This window comes from Oncorhynchus mykiss, chromosome 12 (assembly GCF_057628025.1).
Source record: "Oncorhynchus mykiss isolate SJ-2025 chromosome 12, ASM5762802v1, whole genome shotgun sequence".
In the NCBI taxonomy this organism is placed as follows: domain Eukaryota; kingdom Metazoa; phylum Chordata; class Actinopteri; order Salmoniformes; family Salmonidae; genus Oncorhynchus; species Oncorhynchus mykiss.
Genome location: NC_143033.1, coordinates 22862803 through 22885697, shown reverse-complemented (window position 1 = coordinate 22885697; position 22895 = coordinate 22862803). Strand labels below are relative to the sequence as shown.

The 22895-nt window shown below is 42.2% G+C and overlaps 1 protein-coding gene across 2 annotated transcripts in view; it reads right to left on the bottom strand.

The window, feature by feature from the left end:
* The window catches only part of LOC110537210 (uncharacterized), a 40209-nt gene that overhangs the window by 5237 nt on the left and 12077 nt on the right, over positions 1 to 22895 (bottom strand). The window contains exons 2-5 of one of the 2 annotated variants that reach the window (XM_090192015.1): positions 21243 to 21673; positions 19104 to 21123; positions 5531 to 6928; positions 4346 to 4460 (exon numbers count right to left, since the gene is read on the bottom strand). In XM_090192015.1, coding sequence (XP_090048141.1) covers positions 4346 to 4460; positions 5531 to 6928; positions 19104 to 21123; positions 21243 to 21673 — 3964 coding nt within the window. The remainder of the gene's footprint in view (positions 1 to 4345; positions 4461 to 5530; positions 6929 to 19103; positions 21124 to 21242; positions 21674 to 22895) is intronic. The other variant, XM_090192016.1, reaches the window with a different exon arrangement.

Here is a 22895-nt window from a genome sequence, read left to right as displayed (position 1 = left end):
TCAAGCTTCATACTGGACCCTATTCCAACTAAACTACTGAAAATAGCTACTTCCTGTGTTTGGCCATCCTATGTTGAACATAATAAATGGCTCCCTATCCACCGGATGTGTACAAAACTCTTGAAAAAGCCCAACCTTGACCAGGAAAATGTAAAGAAAACTATTGGCCTACAGTACCAGTCAAAAGTTTGGAAACACCTACTCATTCAAGGGTTTTTCTATATTTTTACTATTTTCTACATTGTAGAATAATAGTGAAGACATCAAAACTATGAAATAACACATATGGAATCATGTATTAACCAAAAAAAGTGTTAAAACAAAAATATATTTGAGATTCTTCAAAGTAGCCACCTTTTACCTTGATGACAGCTTTGCACACTCTTGGCATTCTCTAAACCAGCTTCATGAATAAGTCACCTGGAGTGCATTTCAATTATCAGGTGTGTCTTGTTAAAATACAAATGTTGGAATGTATTTTTCTTAATGCTTTTGAGCCAATCAGTTGTGTTGTGACAAGGTAGGGGTAGTATAAATAAGATAGCCCTATTTGGTAAAAGAGCAAGTCCACATTTTGGCAAGAACAGATAAAAAAAAAGAAAAAACAACAGTCCATCAGTACCTTAAGACATGAAGGTCAGACACCAAAAAACATCAAGTGCTATGCTGAAACTGGCTCTCGTGAGGACTGCCACAGGAAAGGAAGACCCAGAGTTACCTCTGCTGCAGAGGATGAGTACATTAGAGTTAACATACTCAGAAATTGCAGCTCAAATAAATGCTTCACAGAGTTCAAGTAACACACATCTCAATATCAACTGTTCAGAAGAGACTGCATGAATCAGGCCATCATGGTCGAATTGCTGCAGAGAAACCACTACTAAACGACACCAATAAGAAGAAGAGACTTGATTGGGCCAAGAAACACGACATTAGAGTACTGGAAATCTATTCTTCAGACTGAAGAGTCCAAATTTGAGATTTTTGGTTCCAACCACCTTTTCTTTGTGAGACGCAGAGTAGGTGAACGGATTATCTCCGTATGGGTGGTTCCCACCATGAAGCACGGAGGAGGTGGTGTGATGGTGCTTTGCTGGTGACACTATGTGATTTATTTTGAATTAAAGGCACACTTAACAAGCATGGCTACCACAGCATTCTGCAGCGATACACCATCCCATCTGGTCTGCGATTAGTGGGTCTGTCATTTGATTTTCAACAGGACAATGAGCCAATACACCTCCAGGCTGTGTAAGGGCAATTTGACTAAGAAGGAGAGTGATGGAGTGCTGCATCAGATGACCTGGCCTACACAATTCCCCAAACTCAACCCAATTGAGATGGTTTGGAATGAGTTGGATAGCAGAATTAAGGAAAAGCAGCCAACAAGGTCTCAAAATATGTAGAAACTCCTCCAAGAATGTTGGAAAAGCATTCCAGGTGATGCTGGTTGAGAGAATGCCAAGAGTGTGCAAAGCTGTCATCAAGGCAAAGGGTGGCTACTTTGAACAATCTAAAATATATTTTGATTTGTTTAACACGTTTTTTGTTTACTACATGATTCGATATGTGTTACCTCATTGCGTTGTCTTTACTATTATTCTACAATGTAGAAAATAGTAAAACATAAAGAATAACCCTTGAATGAGTAGATGTGTCCAAACTTTTACTGGTACTTTATATCAAATCTCCCATTCCTCTCATTTTTTTCCCCTGAAAGCCGTTGCAACTCACTGCTTTCCCGAAGACAAATAATGTAAACAAAACTCTTCATTCTGGTTTTAGACCCCATCATAGCAGAGACTGCTCTTGTGAAAGTGGTAAATTACCTTTTAATGGCGTCAGACCAAGGCTCTGCATCTGTCCTCGTGCTCCTAGACCTTAGTGCTGCTTTTGACACCATCGATCACCACATTCTTATGGAGAGATTGGAAACCCAAATTGGTCTACACAGACAACTTCTTGACTGTTTTAGATCGTATCTGTCGGAAAGATATCAGTTCATCTCTGTGGGTGGTTTGTTCTCTGACAAATCAACTAAGTTTTGGTGTTCCTCAAGGTTTCGTTTCAGGACCACTATTGTTTTCACTATATATTCAAACTCTTGGTGATGTCATTCGGAAACAAAATGTAAACTTTCACTGCTATGCGGACGACAGCTGTACACTTCGATAAAACATGGTGATACCCCAAAATTGCATACCCTGGAAGCCTGTGTTTCAGACATAAGGAAATGGATGGCTCCAGTGCTAGCCTCTACACTGGCTTCCTGTTAAGGCTAGGGCTGATTTCAAGGTTTTACCTACAAAGCATTACATGGGCTTGCTCCTATCCATCTCTCCGATTTAGTCCTTCCGTACATACCTACACATACGCTACGGTCTCAAGACGCAGGCCTCATTATTGTCCCTAGAATTTCTAAGCAAACAGTTGGAGGCAGGGCTTTGTCCTATAGAGATGCATTTTTATGGAATGGTCTGCCGATCCATGTGAGAGACACAGACTCGGTCACGACCTTTAAGTCTTTACTGAAGACCCAGTAGGTCCTACGATTGAGTGAAGTCTGGCCCAGGGGTGCGAAGGTGAATGGCAAGGCACTGGAGCGACCAACAGCCCTTGCTGTCTCTGCATGGCAAACTCCCCTCTCTCCACTGGGATTATCCGCCTCTGACCCTGTTATGGGGTCTGAGTCACTGGCTTACTAGAACTCTTCCATGCCGTCCCTAGGAGGGTTGCGTCACAGGCTTGATCTTCCGGTCTGGTTTTGCGTCCCCCGGGCTCATGCAGTGGAGGAGATCTTTGTGGGCTATACTCAGCCTTGTCTCAGGGTAGTAAATTGGTGGTCTGTTGAGATCCTTCTAGTGGTGTGGGGGCAGTGCTTTGGAAAAGTGGGTGGGGTTATATCCTGCCTGGTTGGCTCTGTCCGGGGACATTGTCCGACGCGGCCACAGTGTCCCCCGACCCCCCGTCTCAGTCTCCAGTATCTATGCTCCAATAGTCTGTGTGCCGGGTGGCTAGCGTCAGTCTGTTATATCTGGTGTAATTCCCCTGTCTTATCTGGAGTCCTGTGCGAATTTAAGTATCCTCCCTCTAATCCTCTCTCCCTCCCCTCCCAGAGGAGCTGAACCCTAGGACCATGCCTCAGGACTACCTGGCCTTATGACTCCTGGCTGTCCCCAGTCCTGGTCGTGCTGCTGCTCCAGTTTCAACTGTTCTGCCAGCGGCTATGGAACTCTGACCTGTTCACCGGACGTGCTATCTTGTCCCAGACCTGCTGATTTTGACTCTCTCTACCGCACCTGCTGTCTCGACCTCTGAATGACCCTGCTGGTCATCTATGAACGTTTGAACATCTTGAAGAACAACCTGGCCTTAATGGCCATGTACTGTACTATCTCCACCCGGCACAGACAGAAGAGGACTGTCCACCCCTCAGAGCTTGGTTCCTCTCTACGTTACTTCCTAGGGTCCTGCCTTTCTAGGGAGTTTTTCCTAGACACTGTGCTTCTACATCTGCATTGCTTAACGTTTGGGGTTTTAGGCTGGGTTTCTGTATGACTTTGCGACATCTGCTGATGTAAAAAGGGCTTTATAAATACATTCAATTGATTGTGTCCATATCATCAATCAGAGACTCCGAGAGAAGTTTGTGAAGTGTGAGCTCTGACTGCTTTGTGAGAACTCATTCAGAGCTCTGATCTGTCAGATCCCAACACCATAGGCAAAAGCCAGTGTTCACAGTGAGTTTAAGGTGAGTCACTGTCAAGATAAATATTGTTTGTGGGAATTGTTTACAGTGAGCATTTGGTGGGAGGGCTCATTGAGACTGTGTGTGTGTGTGTGTGTGTGTGTGTGTGTGTGTGTGTGTGTGTGTGTGTGTGCACCGTGTGTGTCGGCGTGCGCGCAGCAAGAATGGGAATGTTGCACTGAGGTTTTAATAAAAACCAACTGTGCATGCATCAAGGAACTGGTTGGATAAATTGAAACAGCAGCAGAGGGCATTTTCATGAGTTGCCTGGGGGAATGGTTTCAAAGATATCCTGGTACCTTAATTGCATAAGATTATTATGATAATATTATCAAGAAGAGCCCCTGCTGTGCATATTACAGGGCATAAGGCTAAGCATGTACTGTATGTGCATATTAACATGCACACACTTTCCCAAAATAGACTGTAGACACAATGAGGTCTGATTATTTAGTACACATACCTCCTGCCTAAAGCAGATCTACGTTGACAGGTGATTGGTGAGAGAACCTGTAGGTAGCTCTTTCATCTGCTGCTGGTGTTTATCAGTTCACTCAATACTGTTTCCATTGCCCTCATGGCATATTGCATTAGTACCTTTATCTTCTCTTGATGGACACCGAGGATTCCTGTAGATATGCCAGCCTGCCTCTCCTGGATGTTGGAGGCTGGCTGGTTTTCCAGGGAGCTCAAGGGCTTTACTGGATGGGGCCTGAATAGAGATAGACGGAGACAGAGACAGTCAAAATGAGAGCGGCTCAAACTTTGCTGAAGTGTTGTGTTATTTGAGGAGATGCAGCAGGTGGATATGGGGGATATGCGGATAATGACATTTTCTCAGAAAGCAAGTGTAATTGCTGCCATCAGCTTGAAATAATTTGTTCAAATCAGGTGGACCTTATCAGTTTATTAACAAAAATGTATTTAACTAGTCAAGTCAACTAAAAACAAATTCTTATTTACAATGACGGCCTGGCAAGAGGAGGCAAAAGGCCTCCTGTGAGGATGGGGGCTGGGATTTAAAAATAAATCAAATCAATGCAAAACAAAATGGACAGAGTTAGACATGACAAGCGAGCATGGGTTCTTCTTCCCTCTTGACTGATTCCCATCATACGTGACACAGTGGCAAGCGTATCTCTTCTTTCCCTCTCATATAAGGTTAGACTGCAGAGGAGCCACAGTGTACACACACTCTGAGCAATGGCATTTTACAGGCGCCACTGAGATTTGTCTGAGATTCTACAGGGAGAATAACTTGACAAAAAGCAATGAAAGCTGCAAAGGCTGGCATTTCTATAGCCATGATTCATACTGTGCCGAGGGGATTGTGTGAATGACATCGCAATTAAATAACTTGCAGAGCAAAATTAAATTTGCAGTAATTAGTAAGTGCTCTTTTGATGACTTAATATAGTGTTAATTTCTCTGGGGAGCTATGTTCATGTTGCTTTACGTTAAACTATGTTAATAATAACTACAGAATGATATAGTCATTATTAAAAAGTAGAACTAGCTATGATGTCCTGTACAACTTTTGAAAGTATTGCAAAAACAACTTGGTCAGAAGTTCCATTGATTCAATTCAGGAAAGTGAAATTAAACATTTTATAAGAGAGTAAAATTATTTTACAAGGGTCACATTCATGAAGTGTTCTCGAACAACGCATCCACCAAAGCGATTGGAAAGGTTTAGTGAATCTGACTACAGTACAGGAGAGGTTTCGTAGAGAGCACAAAGCTGCTACACACTACAGGAAAAGGCTGCAATCTCTCTCTCACCTGCGTGTGCTTGAGGTAGGCCTGTCCCCTCTCCCTCCCGCCTCCTCTCCACTGCAATGCTCTGCAACGGAGGACATAGCTCTAGCCTGAAGCAGGGTCCTCTGACCAGGGAGAGAGCTTGTCTGGGGAGGACAGTTACTCCTGCCCCCTGATCCCTTCAGGGGCTTGGGTTGGGGTAGGATGGCGGGGGCAGGTGAGGGTACACATGGGGGCTGGGCAATGGTAACACAAGTTAGTGCCATACCCACACCTCGATTCTGCAGTTTTTCTGAGATACTTGAGGAAAGCTTACTCAAAGAGGAAGCCCCTGGGGTTTGTAGTTTTACAGAACTCTGTTTACCAGTATCCTCCTCTCTAGAGATGGATGTTTTCTTCAATGGAAGCAAGGGAACACAGACCAGCTCTGCTAATGAGTTTTTGATGGGACGGAAGCCATCCTCAGCTAGCAGAACATCTGGCGTTGGAAGCTCCATTGAGTCCCTAACCACACTATTCTGCATTGAACCTGGATTTGCTTCTATAGAGGTACAACTCTGATGATTGGGAGAGTCTAGGCTCTCCTGATATTCACCAGTTAGTCTCTGTTCTTCACCATGTCCAGAGGACTTCTCCATTCTGCAGTCTTCTGCAAAGGGATTATTTGGATCAAACTCAACCAAAGAGTCATGTTCCTCAGTATTCAATTGCTTATCTATTACATCAACTTTTGGCATTGTCTTCCCTGGAGGGTACTGGGGCCTAGAAGGTGCTGGACCTTTATTGTGTTTAGCCACCCTCAACCCCCCAGTGGCAGATGGCATTTCTTGTTCTGGTTGGTTCCCATGGTGGGTAGAGCTCTGCCCTCCACTTGTGTGTTCTGTTGTAGCTGTGGAGGAAAATCTCAGTGGTGTGATAATCTGTACTACACGTTGAGAGACCTTGGACATGGAGGCACCTATGTCCTTATGTCCCAGGTTCACTCTAGTCATACTCTGGTCCCTCTGTGTCTGGCTTGGAGCCTGGCTTGGTCTATCTGGAGCAGGACCCTTGTCCATCCTGATACTGGAATGGTCCTGACCACTAACACTCTCCTGGTTATCCCCGCATCCCACCAGTGACATGGAAGATTGGCGTATTGGAGGAGGTGGCTGTTTTGTTGGCTTTGTTCGGGCGAGATTCACGGTGACAGATTGAGCGTTGCCCTTGCTAGGCCAGTTGTCCATACGAGCCCAGCGCTGGTTGAGGGGCAGAGGGGCAGGGTCTTTCTTCTCCATTAGTTCAGTAGACGGGTCCTGGGTGCCTCTGGTTTCCCCATCGCCTCTAGGGGAGTCCATAGAAATCTCAATTTCAGGAGACAAGAACGATAAGAAGGGATTGGAAGACACACTAGGCTGAGAAGGGTTCACACATGAAGAGGGTCTGGAAGAAGAGGGATAGGGAGGATGCAGTAAGAGAAAACAAATCTGCACTTTACAGCTGTATAAGATGGTTGGCTTCACACATTTGAACTTGATGACAATGTCTAACTACCACACATAAACAAATATATATACAGTACCAGTCCAAAGTTTGGACAGACCTACTCATTCAAGGGTTTTTCTATATTTTTTACTATTTTCTACATTGTAGAATAATAGTGAAGACATCAAAACTGTGAAATAACACATACGGAATCATCTATTAACCAAAAAAGTTGATGACAGCTTTGCACACTCTTGACATACTCTCAACCAGCTTCATGAATAAGTCACCTGGAATGCATTTCAATTAACAGGTGTGTCTTGTTAAAATACAAATGTTGGAATTTATTTCCTTCTTAATGCGTTTGAGCCAATCAGTTGTGTTGTGACAAGGTAGGGGTGGTATACAGAAGATAGCCCTGTTTGGTAAAAGACCAAGTTCATATTATGGCAAGAACAGCTCAAATAATCAAACGGAAATTACAGTCCATCATTACTTTAAGACATGAGGGTCAGTCAATGCGGAACATTTCAAGAACTTTTAAAGTTTCTTCAAGTGCAGTCGCAAAAACCATCAAGTGCCACAGGTGCATGTTCATTAATTGTTTATGGTTCATTGAACACGCATGGGAAACAGTAGAAATGTTGTCAAATAGCAGTTAAAAATTGAAATCGAACTGGATGGACATCAGAAATAGAGGAAGAACAGGACTAAATACAAACTAATTATAACTATTGTAAAATAGATTGTGCATGTAAAACGTCTATGGTATGTATAAACTGAAGATAGAAGCCTGGGTGTTATTGTTTATTAGTTTACTCAAATTGGGGGAGGGGTGGTAGGGTTTGCAGGGAATAATAAAGGTACATTCTAAAAATAAAAGTGTATGCATGTAAACTCAGCAAAAAAAGAAACGTCCATTCTTCTTTCAAAGAAAATTTGTAAAAATCCAAATAACTTCACAGATCTTCATTGTAAAGGGTTTACAGACCTATATACATATACATTTTACAGACCTCGTATGTTTTACATTTGTTTACTTGTTGTTACTAGTCCCACCCTTCAGCTCCATTCAACCCCTCCCATCTATCTCTTATCACCATTCAGTTTTGATTTCTATTTGCCATATATTTTTCAACTGTGCTGTGATGCTTCACAAAAGTATTGAACCTTTCTACTCGCATAGCTTCTACAGATTGTAAATTAAAGATAAACATTTTTGCTAAAATAATTATATTATTGATCGATTGACTATGACTTATCAAATCACCCAGTATTGCTCTCTGCAGCTTTAGTTCTAGGTAAATGTTGCAATACTTCAGCCATTCCTGGGCCTGTGACCAAAAATTAGCTACATATGGACAGTACCAAAATAAATTATCTAATGACTCTGCCTCTTCACAGCAAAATCTGCAGAGCTGGGAAGATTGTATCCCCCATATTAATAATATTCTATTGGTTGCAAGAATTATGTAAATTTTTTAAAAATCACATCTTTGAATCCGGCGTCGTTTTGCGTGTCAATTCATAGACCATGGAATCGGTTCATCGAAAATCTCTTCCCAACTATTTTGCAATTTATATGGCACAGCTGTCAATTGCTTGGTCTGTAAATGAAACTGGCATATAGCAGTGTTATATATACACACACACACACACAGCTCAAAAAAATAAAGGCAACACTAAAATAACACATCCTAGATCTGAATGAATGAAATATTCTTATTAAATCCTTTTTTTTTTTTTTTTACATAGTTGAAAGTGCTGACAACAAAATCACACAAAAATTATCAATGGAAATCAAATTTATCAACCCATGGAGGTCTAGATTTGGAGTCACACTCAAAATTAAAAGTGGAAAACCACACTACAGGCTGATCCAACTTTGATGTAATGTCCTTAAAACAAGTCAAAATGAGGCTCAGTAGTGTGTGTGGCCTCCACGTGCCTGTATGACCTCCCTACAACACCTGGGCATGCTCCTGATGAGGTGGCCAACTCCTGGACAGTCTGTGGTGCAATGTGGCGTTGGTGGATGGAATGAGACATGATGTCCCAGATGTGCTCAATTGGATTCAGGTCTGGGGAACGGGCGGGCCAGTCCATAGCATCAATGCCTTCCTCTTGCAGGAACTGCTGACACACTCCAGCCACATGAGGTCTAGCATTGTCTTGAATTAGGAGGAACCCAGTGCCAACCGCACCAGCATATGGTCTCACAAGGGGTCTGAGGAGCTCATCTCGGTACCTAATGGTAGTCAGGCTACCTCTGGCGAACACATGGAGGGCTGTGCGGCCCCCCAAAGAAATGCCACCCTACACCATGACTGACCCACAGCCAAACCGGTCATGCTGGAGGATGTTGCAGGCAGCAGAACGTTCTCCACGGCGTCTCCAGACTGTCACATGTGCTCAGTGTGAACCTGCTTTCATCTGTGAAGAGCACAGGGCGCCAGTGACGAATTTGCCTATCTTGGTGTTCTCTGGAAAATGCCAAACGTCCTGCACGGTGTTGGGCTGTAAGCACAACCCCCACCTGTGGATGTCGGGCCCTCATACCACCCTCATGGAGACTGTTTCTGACCGTTTGAGCAGACACATGCACATTTGTGGCCTGCTAGAGGTAATTTTGCAGGGATCTGGCAGTGCTCCTCCTGCTCCTCCTTGCACAAAGGCGGAGGTAGCGGTCCTGCTGCTGGGTTGTTGCCCTCCTACGGCCTCCTCCACGTCTTCTGATGTACTGGCCTGTCTCCTGGTAGCGCCTCCATGCTCTGGACACTACGCTGACAGACACAGCAAACCTTCTTGCCACAGCTCGCATTGATGTGCCATCCTGGATGAGCTGCACTACCTGAGCCACTTGTGTGGGTTGTAGACTCCGTCTCAAGCTACCACTAGAGTGAAAGCACCGCCAGCATTCAAAAGTGACCAAAACATCAGCCAGGAAGCATAGGAACTGAGAAGTGGTCTGTGGTCACCACCTGCAGAACCACTCCTTTATTGGGAGTGTCTTGCTAATTGCCTATAATTTCCACACGTTGTCTATTCCATTTGCACAACAGCATGTGAAATGTATTGTCAAATCAGTGTTGCTTCCTAAGTGGACAGTTTGATTTCACAGAAGTGTGATTGACTTGGAGTTACGTTGCGTTGTTTAAGTGTCCCCTTAATTTTTTTGAGCAGTGCATGCATACATACATGTTTATTTATCACAATTGTCTGCCCTCCGAATTCATATTCATTATATAAATAGGCCCTTTTAATTGTCTGGCTTGTCATTCCAAATAAAATGTAATATTTTGTGTTCATATAATTTAAAAAGCATGTCACTACGTGTAGGCAAAACCATAAGCAAATAGGTAAACTGTGATATGATTAAAGAGTTAAATAAGGGTGATTTTTCCACAAATAGACAGGTATTTTCCTTTCCACCATTCGATTTTATTAGTAAACTACGCGGTAATGTAAAAGTTGATTTTTTTAGTACGCGGTAATGTAAAAGATGATTTTTTTAGTGATCCGATACGTGATCCAACACTTATCATAATTTGGTTTTAATCCAAGTATCTACAACCTCTATGAGTCTGTGGAGGGATTCTAATTGTGGTTTTAAAAGAAAACATGAATCAGCGTACAAAGGCACCTTTTGATTTCAAGCCTTGGATTTCTAATCCTTTAATATTATTGTTGGATCTAATTTTAACAGCTAACATTTCGATGGCGATAATAAATAAATATGCCGATAGTGGACAACCTTGTTTTAACACTCATGACAGTTTAAACTTTGAGATGTAGCCATTATTTATTATTTTACACCTGGGGTTACTATCTATATAGATACAGTGCCTTGCGAAAGTATTCGGCCCCCTTGAACTTTGCGACCTTTTGCCACATTTCAGGCTTCAAACATAAAGATATAAAACTGTATTTTTTTGTGAAGAATCAACAACAAGTGGGACACAATCATGAAGTGGAACGACATTTATTGGATATTTCAAACTTTTTTAACAAATCAAAAACTGAAAAATTGGGCGTGCAAAATTATTCAGCCCCCTTAAGTTAATACTTTGTAGCGCCACCTTTTGCTGCGATTACAGCTGTAAGTCGCTTGGGGTATGTCTATCAGTTTTGCACATCGAGAGACTGAAATTTTTTCCCATGCCTCCTTGCAAAACAGCTCGAGCTCAGTGAGGTTGGATGGAGAGCATTTGTGAACAGCAGTTTTCAGTTCTTTCCACAGATTCTCGATTGGATTCAGGTCTGGACCTTGACTTGGCCATTCTAACACCTGGATATGTTTATTTTTGAACCATTCCATTGTAGATTTTGCTTTATGTTTTGGATCATTGTCTTGTTGGAAGACAAATCTCCGTCCCAGTCTCAGGTCTTTTGCAGACTCCATCAGGTTTTCTTCCAGAATGGTCCTGTATTTGGCTCCATCCATCTTCCCATCAATTTTAACCATCTTCCCTGTCCCTGCTGAAGAAAAGCAGGCCCAAACCATGATGCTGCCACCACCATGTTTGACAGTGGGGATGGTGTGTTCAGGGTGTGAGCTGTGTTGCTTTTACGCCAAACATAACGTTTTGCATTGTTGCCAAAAAGTTCAATTTTGGTTTCATCTGACCAGAGCACCTTCTTCCACATGTTTGGTGTGTCTCCCAGGTGGCTTGTGGCAAACTTTAAACGACACTTTTTATGGATATCTTTAAGAAATGGCTTTCTTCTTGCCACTCTTCCATAAAGGCCAGATTTGTGCAATATACGACTGATTGTTGTCCTATGGACAGAGTCTCCCACCTCAGCTGTAGATCTCTGCAGTTCATCCAGAGTGATCATGGGCTTCTTGGCTGCATCTCTGATCAGTCTTCTCTTTGTATGAGCTGAAAGTTTAGAGGGACGGCCAGGTCTTGGTAGATTTGCAGTGGTCTGATACTCCTTCCATTTCAATATTATCGCTTGCACAGTGCTCCTTGGGATGTTTAAAGCTTGGGAAATCTTTTTGTATCCAAATCCGGCTTTAAACTTCTTCACAACAGTATCTCGGACCTGCCTGGTGTGTTCCTTGTTCTTCATGATGCTCTCTGCGCTTTTAACGGACCTCTGAGACTATCACAGTGCAGGTGCATTTATACGGAGACTTGATTACACACAGGTGGATTGTATTTATCATCATTAGTCATTTAGGTCAACATTGGATCATTCAGAGATCCTCACTGAACTTCTGGAGAGAGTTTGCAGCACTGAAAGTAAAGGGGCTGAATAATTTTGCACGCCCAATTTTTCAGTTTTTGATTTGTTAAAAAAAGTTTGAAATATCCAATAAATGTCGTTCCACTTCATGATTGTGTCCCACTTGTTGTTGATTCTTCACAAAAAAAATACAGTTTTATATCTTTATGTTTGAAGCCTGAAATGTGGCAAAAGGTCGGAAAGTTCAAGGGGGCCGAATACTTTCGCAAGGCACTGTATGTATCTATTTATCGAGAGAGAGAAAAGAGATTCTCCAAAATTGAAATATTCTAGGCATTTTATACAGTTGAAGTCGGAAGTTTACATACATTAAAACTCAGTTTTTCACAATTCCTGATATTTTATCCTAGTAATAAGTCTGGTTCATCCTTGGGAGCAATTTCCAAATGCCTAAAGGTACCACGTTCATCTGTACAAACAATAGTACGCAAGTATAAAAACCATGGGACCACGCAGCCATCATACATCTCAGGAAGGAGACGCGTTCTGTCTCCTAGAGATGAACGTACTTTGGTGCGAAAAGTGCAAATCAATCCCAGAACAACAGCAAAGGATCATCAGATGCTGGAGGAAACGATTACAAAAGTATCTATATCCACAGTAAGACAAGTCCTATATCGACATAACCTGAAAGGCCGCTCAGCAAGGAGGAAGCAACTGCTCCAAAACCACCATAAAAAAGCCAGATTACGGTTTGCAACTGCACATGTGGACAAAGATCATACTTTTTGGAGAAATGTCCTCGTCTGATGAAAAAAAATATAACTGTTTGGCCATAATGACCATCCTCGTTTGGAGGAAAAAGGGGAGACTCGCAAGCCGAAGAACACCATCCCAACCATGAAGCATGGGGGTGGCAGCATCATGTTGTGGGGGTGAATTGCTGCAGGAGGGACTAGTGCACTTCATCATGAGGTAGGAAAATTATGTGAATATATTGAAGCAACATCTCAAGAGATCAGTCAGGAAGATAAAGCTTGATCGCAAATGGGTCTTCCAAAATGGACAATGACCCCAAGCATGCTTCCAAAGTTGTGGCAAAATGGCTTAAGGACAACAAAGTAAAGGTATTGAAGTTAGGTATTCAATCCTATAGAAAATGTGTGGGCAGAACTGAAAATGCATGTGCGAGCAAGGAGGCCTACAAACCTGACTCAGTTATGCCAGCTCTGTCAGGAGGAATGGACCAATATTCACCCAAATTATTGTGGGAAGCTTGTGGAAGGCTACCCAAAACGTTTGACCAAAGTTAAACAATTTAATGGCAATGCTACTAAATACTAATTAAGTGTATGCAAACTTCCAACTTCAACTGTATCTGTACTGTTAGTCCTTCAATTTCCTTTGTTAATATGTTAATATGTTTCCTTTCTCAACACTAACTTTTTGTGCCAGAGAGAATGACACCAAGTAATAAAGACGACTAGCTTGATTAAGCCTCCGCCATGTATATCTCACTAGGTCAGGGTATTTAAGCCTCCATACCTCCACGAATTTCAATATATCCATGACTACAGTTTGTAGTGCGATTTCGTTTACTGTCCATAGAGGCATGTAAAACCGTACTAAAATCTCCCACCATAATAATAGAGTCTAGTGTTACTTGTAGAGTGGAATTCTTGAGGTGGAGTACCTCTGAAGATCATTTTTGAACCAGGGGGTGAACCTGTTTTTAATTCTCATTTTCTTTATGGGGGCGTATTTTTTACCAATATCACTGGAAATATCCAAAAAGAAGGTCCAAGCGTCTTCGACAGATCAAACTCATTCTGTACCAATTTACAGAGGCCAGGTCATGAAGAAAGGCTTGCTCATTAAAGTCTTTTAGCACTATTGAACATGACACTCAACGTGTTCATTACCTCGATATGTGGATTGAGAAATCAAAAATGGAACCCAGTTTACAACTCTGTATAGAAAAGACACGGACAAAAACACTCTATTACAGGGGGACAGCTTCCATCCTGAGCCATTAAAAAGAGGACTTCCAAGAAGCCAATTTTTCAGACTGTGCCGTATAAACCACTCCACAGAGGATTATCTAGAAAAAGCAGCGGAGATGCGCTTTAGGTTTCTAAGAGGCTATTCGCCACAATGTGTGGATGAAGCTCTTAATTTGGCATTGGGAAAAACACGAGATGAACGGTTACAAAAAAGACCTGCTAAAGCTAAAGAACACTCCGTAAGGTTCACAACCACATATACTTTGAATTCACGAAAAGTGGGAGGTGTGCTCAAGAAACACTGGCATATTTTATCATCGGACCCAGCTCTGCCGGCTGAATTTAAAAATCCACCACTTATTGTGTATAGGAGAGGTCGCAATTTACGCAATAAATTGGTTCATGCCAACTGCCAGCCACAAAAGAAAATCAGCCAGGCTCTTTTACGCCCTCTAACAAATGGTAGCTATAAATGCAGATGCGCACAGTGCAACAATATGATGAAGTGTGAATATTTCTGCCACCCACACACAGGAAAACGGTTCCAAATAAATTACATTATTACGTGTTCCACCACCCATGTTATTTACATTATTAAATGTCCATGTGGGCTCTGCTATGTCGGTAAAACCTCCGCTCTCTCAAACAGAGAATTAGTGAACATAAAAGTTAAATCAGGAGAAACGACAGGGATTATCCAGTCGCAGTACATTTTAATGACTTAAAGCATGACATTTCTACCTTTAGATTTTGTGGCATAGAGAAAGTTAAGATACCAGACAGGGGAGGTGATATTGATGATACTCTGAATAAAAGAGAATGTTTTTGGATTTTCACCCTCCAGGCATTATTTCCTAAGGGACTTAATGATGAAATGCCTATGTATGTTATGTTGTGAATTTGAACATTAATTATATGCCTATTTAAGATTATTCTGATGTTTTTCGCACCATGTACCCAATGACTAATGAAAACTTGCTATGTCCTCATTGTGGTTTTACAGACGTGTTTAATATGTCTTGTTTATACACTTTTGCAATATTTGTGAAACGCATATTGTTCTATTTGGTAGCACTTATTTGTTTTTCCTTTGCCTCCAACCCCCTTCGATGTGTGGAATGGATGTGGGTGGGGCTAGGTCTACATAAGGGTGCAAATTTCAAATTCACAAAAGCTCTGACGAAGGCCGTGAGGCCGATACGTAAGCTTATTAAATATCAGTGATACTATCAGGTGCAGTGTGCTGTTTCCTTTTTCCTTCAACAATATCACTGGAAATATCCAAAAAGAAGGTCCAAGAGTCTTCGACAAGCTCATTCTGTACCAATTTACAGAGGCCAGGTCATGAAGGAAGGCTTGCTCATTAAAGTTTTTTAGCAAGTGTCCATGACAAATCAGGACGAACACAGGCTGTAAAACAGTGATCAATTAGGTAATTACAGAAAACACCAGACTGATACCTATCAGGATTATTTCTGAGGATAACATCAAGGAGAGTAGCCTTTTCTGGGTGTTTGGAGTCATACTTTGTGGGACTGGTAATAATCTGAGAAAGATTTATTCCCATTGCTTTATGACTTGGTCAGGTGGTTTAAGCATGACCCAGTTTAGGTCACCTAGCAGGATAAATTCAGACTTTGTGTAAGGGGCCAGGAGAGAGCTTAGGGCAGGTAGGGTACAGTCCAGTGCTGATTGAGGACAATAAACACCCAGCAACAGTCAACAAAGAGCTATTTGAAAGTGTAATGTTTAAAACCAGCAAATAAAATTGTTTGGGGACAGACTTTGTGGAGACAACCGAGCACCGAAGGTGATCCTTGGTAAAGATTGCCACTCCCCACCTTTGGAAGATCGGTCTTGCCGAAAAAGGTTATAACCAGAAAGGTTAACATCAGTGTTCAAAACATTTCTTAACCACGTCTCAGTAATGACCAACACATCTGGATTGTAGCTGTGAACCCCACCTTCAATTGGTCCATTTTAGGTAATAAGCTTCTAGTGTTAACGTGCAGAAAAGTCAGGCTTTTACGAGAGCAGAAATCAGTGAAACAGATATCAGAGCACAAGTCAGAATTGGGGCTAGCAACAGTAGATTGGCCAGGGTGTACATGCACATTTCCAGATATCATCAACAGTAATACAATCAAGGCATGTTAGAGGACATGGAGAGCTCTGCAGTGTTGATTTATGACATTTGAATGTGTATTAGATGGCAACAAGATCATATTATACAGCAATTTCATTAGGTAACATGAATACAAAGCCGGCAAGAGGTGGTTAGAATAGAATGGGATGCCAAAAGTCTGTGTAACCAATAGAGAGTCCCGAGTGTGGGAACAAACAGTCTACTTATCCTCTGCAGCAGAGCTTAGCATATGTGGGAACTCCTTCAAGATTGTTGGAAAAGCATTCCTCATGAAGCTTGTTGAGAGAATGTCAAGAGTGTGCAAAGCTGTCATCAAGGCAAAGGGTGGCTATTTGAAGAATCTCAAATAGATTTGGATTTGTTTAATACTTTTTTGGTTACCACATGATTCCATATGTGTTCTTTCATAGTTTTGATGTCTTCACTATTGTTCTACAATGTAGAAAATAGTACAAATAAAAACCTTGAAAATTAGTAGGTGTCCAAACTTTTGACTGGTACTGTATAGAAGAAAAAAATTATTTATTTATAAAACTACATAATGCAATGTCATGAAATAAACTAATGTTGAATTAAATTGAAAGTGTTATTTTTTACTTTTATCAAAAACAAAAGTCTTGTTGGAATCCACACACACAAACATTTAGCAGAGAGGTAGACAACACAAACTACAGAGGAGGTGTTACATCTTAACAAAGTTGTTACTAGGGTGGGACTAATTCACCAGACAAGACAATGGGAGAAAGGATGCCGTTTCATTTTATTAGGTCTTTATGGAGGGACATGAAGGTTAGTTATAATGGTTAGGTTAGTTACACAAACACACTAGGGAACAGAAAGGTTATACATGTAGATTTTAAATAATAAAACAAATGTAAATGATCAATATAAAAGGTAATGCTTGTAGCCTCTGAACCATTCCCTGTTCACATGACCAAACAGACTAGCCTTGACTATACTGAGTCATGTCATCCTATTGGATGGTTTCTTTGGTCCAGCCTCATCAGTATACTGATTCGCATGAGTCATTCAACATCAACGCCCTAGTTAAAAACTTGAGCAATCACCTAATGCTTTATGTCTCTCTGTAACACCTTTAATATGACACCTGTAGATTCTTTATAACAAGGTACAATTGATTCATGGGAAGCGCAGCCAATCTCAGTTTAGCCAAAGGTTTCCAATACGAAGACACAAGGGATGTGTTTACACAGCAGCCAAGTTTTGATATTTACTCCACTAATTTGTCTTTTGAAGAATCATATCAGATCTTTTCAGCTCAGAAAAATATCAGATGTGATCTGATTGGTCAAAAGATCAATTAGTGAAAAAAATATCAGAATTGGGCTGCCTGCGTAAACACAGCCACAGCACTGCAATTTTCATGAAGGTATTAGATTACTTGAGGGCAGGGATGGGCAACTGGTGGCCTGCGGCCCACCTTTTGAAGACCCTGGGATCAATTTCCCAATTATTAATTTTTTGGAACTTAGTCAGGGTCTCAACTTAGCGAGTTAGAATAGTAGACTACATAAGGTGCAATTTTTAAATTTGATTGTGGATCAGCAGTTTTACTGATAGTCAGTCAATTTTTTTAGATTGCTAAATTAGTTTAGTAGCCGGCTATCTAAATATCATGGTCGAATTACTGGCTGGGGGGCCCCAATTGATTTTGTCACTTTCACTCAGATATCATTTTGAAAATTGAAAACATTTCTCTCCACCCTATGGAAAAATGTTTAGAAATGCAGGAAATGTAGCTGTAAAACAGCTTATTTTCCTCTCCGCCCCATGACAAAATGATATGTTTGTGGGTACGCAGAACCGCGAACAACTGCAGCACCTCATGATGAGTTTAGATTTTTTTTGTGGCCCCCACTCCCATCAAAGTTGCCCATGTTTGCTTTAGGGGATTGTGCTTTAATGAGATGTGCATGTTGGAGTAGTGTCATGCGCCACACAGACAAACATACCATGACATCTAGCTTACACACTCCCTTCACACCAAATGCCTACGACACCAACACACTGAGATCTAACTCTTACCAAGAGTTTCAATTGACTTAATATATTAGACAGAACACTTTCCTGTACTAAAGTCTTTGATAAAGCGACAGGTTTTCTGCTCAAATCTGTATTTTGTGCCACAGCTGTACAGATCCAATAAAATCCTCCCAATTGCATCCTGCTGAGTTTCTACAAGCAGCTTTACTGACTGTCCCACATCCATAAATCAGGCTTGTTGCCTGGCCTGATTAACTGGTTGTATAAAAGTATTCTCAGACAAATTGGCAGGTTTTCCACTCTAATCAGACTTGTGCCACCCTTCACTGACAGCACAGGAAAAGAGAATGTTAGCATAATTTACACAGTTCTGTTGGAAGATGAAAGAGGATATCTGAATGAGAGTTCAGTGAGGATACGAGACAGGGACGTTAGTAGGTGTGTGTGGATGAGGAGACAGAGCAAGAGAAACTTGTGTGTTGCTTTTGGAGACCACCTACTGCTTTTGCAGGCTAAATAACTAGTGCATCCATAATTTATGACACCCAAGGGGTAACACAATTCTGGGGAACCGAGACAGTGATGGAGCGTGCATGTGTGAGAGTGTGAGAGTGCGTGTGTGTTCGTGTGTGTGTGTGTGTGTGTGTGTGTGTGTTCGTGTGTGTGTTCGTGTGTGTTCGTTCGTGTGTGTGTGTGTGTGTGTGTGTGTGTGTGTGTGTGTGTGTGTGTGTGTGTGTGTGTGTGTGTGTGTGTGTGTGTGTGTGTGTGGTTTGGGAGTGGGACTGACCTCTGCTTGACTGCTGATACTTTATTTGTTCGGCAGCTGCCAGTAGGAGAGGTTGTGGGGGTCTCCACAAACAGGATATTTGAAGAGTTGTCATCACATGAAGTGGTAGGAGAGACTTCCTCAAAAGGATTATTGCACACGATGGACTCTGCCTCTCTATTCTGCTTCATCGGTTGTTCAACTTTGTCCAACTTTACTCTCACCTCCTCATGCCTTTGCTTTTTCTCCATCTGTGCATTCCTCTTTTTCTCCTTCTCTGTCATCTCTTCTTCCTGTCCTCTCAAATCCTCTTTTTTCATATTTTCTACATCCACCCTAAACCTCTCTTTCGCCTCCATCAGTTTTCCCTGCTCCTCATCTCTTCTTCTATCCTCTTCCCTTTCCTCTTCAAGCCTCGTTCTTTCTGCTTCTTCCTTTCTCAACATCTCCTGCTCTATTCTCCTTTCCTCCATCTTCCTCTGCTCTTCTTCATTTCTACGCATATCATCCTCCTCCTCCCTCCTTAGCCTTTCTTCCTTTTCCCTAATCTTCCTCAGCTCTTCCTCCTTTCTCAGCCTATCCTCCTCTTCTCTCTTAATTATTTTGTCCTCCTCCATCCTCTTTATCCCCATTTCCTCTCTCAGCCAATCTTCCTCTGCGGTCTTCCTCACTCTTTCTTCCTTCTCAATCCTCCTCCTCCTTTCTTCCTCCTCCTCCTTCCTCAGCCTATCCTCCTCTCTCTTCATTCTTTCTTCTTCAGCCTCTCTCTTTATTCTTCCTTCTTCCTCCTCAATCCTCCTCCTCCTTTCTTCCTCCTCCTCCCTCCTCACTCTGTCCTCCTCTCTCTTCATTCTTCCTTCTTCCTCCTCAAACCTCCGCCTCCTTTCTTCCTCCTCCTCCTTCCTTACTCTGTCCTCCTCTCTCTTCATTCTCTCTTCTTCCTCCTCCTCCTCAAACCTCCTCCTTTCTTCCTCCTCCTCCTCCTTCCTCACTCTGTCCTCCTCTCTCTTCATTCTTTCTTCTTCCGCCTCAATCCTCCTCTTTTCTTCTTCCTCCTCCTTCAGCCTATCATCCTCTCTCTTCATTCTTCCTTCTTCAGCCTCTCTCTTCATTCTTCCTTCTTCCTCCTCCTCAAACCTCCTCCTTTCTTCCTCCTCCTCCTTCACTCTGTTTTCCTCTCTCTTAATTTTTTCTTCAGCCTCTCTCTTTATTCTTTCTTCACCCCTCCTTTCCTCCTCCCTTATTTTTCTCAGTATATCCTCCTGTTCCCTCCTTAGTATTTCTTCCTCCTCCCTCATCTTCCTCTCCTCTTGCTCTCTTATTTGCATACACTCCTCCTGTTCTCCCCTAATCCTTTCTTCCTCCTTTATCCTCTCATCTTTCTCCCTCTTCAATCTTTCCTCCACCTCCCTCATTTTCCTCTCATCCTCCTTTCTCAGTATATCCTCCCTCCTCATTATTTCATGTTCTTCTCTCCTAATTCTTTCCTCTTCTTCCCACCTCTCTTGTTCCTCCATTTCTCTCCTTTTCTCCTCTAACCTCCACTTTTCCTTCCAAATGCTGTTCTCTCCCTCCACCTTCAGACTCCTCTCCTCCTGTTCCTCTTCTAGCCTAATTTCTTCCCCCTCCTCCTCCGTAATCCTGCTTTTCTCTTGTTCCTCCTTCCTTATCCTCTCTTCCTCGTCTAACTTCTTCCTCTCCTGCTCTTCCTTTTTCTTCCTCTCCTCATCCAACATAGCCCTCTCTTCTTCCTCTGCCCAGGTCGAAGGCTGCTTCAGGGCCCTGAAGGAGTCCATGGAGGTGCCGGAGCTCTTACGACCCTGGGCCTTGCGCAGGTCTTCCATGGAGCCATGGCCTGAGCTGGCCAGGCTAAAGTTGGAGCCGGTGCGGGTGCTCCGGGGCTGGGGCTCCTCTGTGTACATGTGAGGGCCGTTGATGCACAGGTTACTCTGCTCTGCAAGCGGGGCAGGAATCTTAGAGCGTCCTAGGGACAGAGAACTGCTTGAGCGCTTTTGGGTCTGAAACTTGAATTTATTTTTACCTTTGGATGAGAAAGAAAGAAACAGGGAAAGGTTAGATCTGCAAAGACATACTGTATAACATAAACATTTTCTAATAGACAATGCTGCTATATTATCTACAGCCTATGATGATCCTCACCTTCAGAGGAGTCCACATTGAGGCCTGTGGAGCGGCTGCCACTCAGTGAGGAGTTCTTCTCAGGCAGAGGGCCCAGGACAGACATAGACTGAGAAAGTCCGTGACGCTGCAGGTTAGACTTGGGAGAAAACAGAGACTTCAGCTTGTTTTTCTTCTTTTTCTCTCCTTTGTCTGTACCCCCCTCTCCCTCCCCCTCGCTGTCCGTCAGAACCTGGGTGAAGGACGGTACCACGGCAGACGCAGTGTCCGACAGACCCTCCTTTTTGCCTCGCACCTTGTCCTTGAACCTTCCCAGGCGGGAGTGCGGCTTTTCTGTAGCAGAGAGGTCGAACATGCTGGCTGTCATGTTATTCTTCATAAACTGGATGTCCACCTGCACCTCTCCCCGGTCTTTGTCTGGCTTGCCTGCCTTGTCCAGCAGTTTATGCCATCTGTCGAGAGAAAATCTGTATTATTTTTCAAAACACTTCAACCATATATAACTGGTATAAAACAAATGCTGTTCTTGTCCAAGAGATGTCACAAGAACTAAAGGTGTAAATGAATGTGAGACAGTGAAAAAAATAATCAACATCATATTTTATTTTTCAGATGCCTGCCGTCTCCTCCACGGGTTCATGGCCATTGAAAATAACTTGTAAGTGAGCTCAGAAATAACTTGACATATGTAGGCATTAACCACTTCTTTTCAGAAAACACACACTGTTCAGACTGATCTGTCTGAACAATCCCAGTCTGCATAAGCAGAGGAAGGCTGAGGATCCAATAACGTATATTCACTTGCCTCTGGGCCTCCCCTCCAGCTTTAAAAAAAGACAGTGTCTACATGGTGATAGCTTTTCACAAATAAAGAATGCTTTCACCCCTAGCATAGCTTTATTTAAGGATGCTATTTTATCCCCTTTTTGTTACAGGGTTCCAAGGGGGTTCCAAGCGTTTATCATAACCAAGTTAATAATTCCAGTAAGTAGGGGCTGATGCCATTTTTCCTTTTACTGTTTAGAGTTTCTCCATGGAAACGGTGATCAGTACAGTAAATAATAAATTGTTGTCACTACTCTGTTAAGACTGAATACCATGCCTTAAAACACTAATGTACCATAAAAGGCAACTTAAGGGGGAACCGGGTTCCAGGAGTGAAATAATTTTTCAATGTAAAATTTAATTGATAGATTACATTGGAGGGTTCTGAGAGTGATTTCTTTTCCACCCCATGTCCCCCCTGCTACAGGGTATGCATGCTAAATATTGTCGCTGTCAATTCCAATCAATTTAGGTTCATGTTTAAATAATGACTTTAGAAATCTCTAGGCACTTGTCTATTTATGAATGTAGTTCACAAAATATAAAATCAGAATACCAGAAATATAATTCCTCTATGCCTAAAATCTGTTTCATTTAGAGGTTAGAATTCTTCATGTTGACTGGTTCAATGACCCTCAACAAATCACTATTGTATAAAACATCAAACAAGAGGGGTTAGTTTGTCTGTTTGTATTCTACATGTCATTATTACGTTATTCTAGAAGGTACACACATCTGTCAAAACAATCACTGATTTATAGTTTGGAACTGAACAATTAAGAGCTGAGGCAGCAGTAAAAGTCTCTGTCAAGCAAAACCCATAAGGCCTGAGGTTGTCTGTTCCTCAAA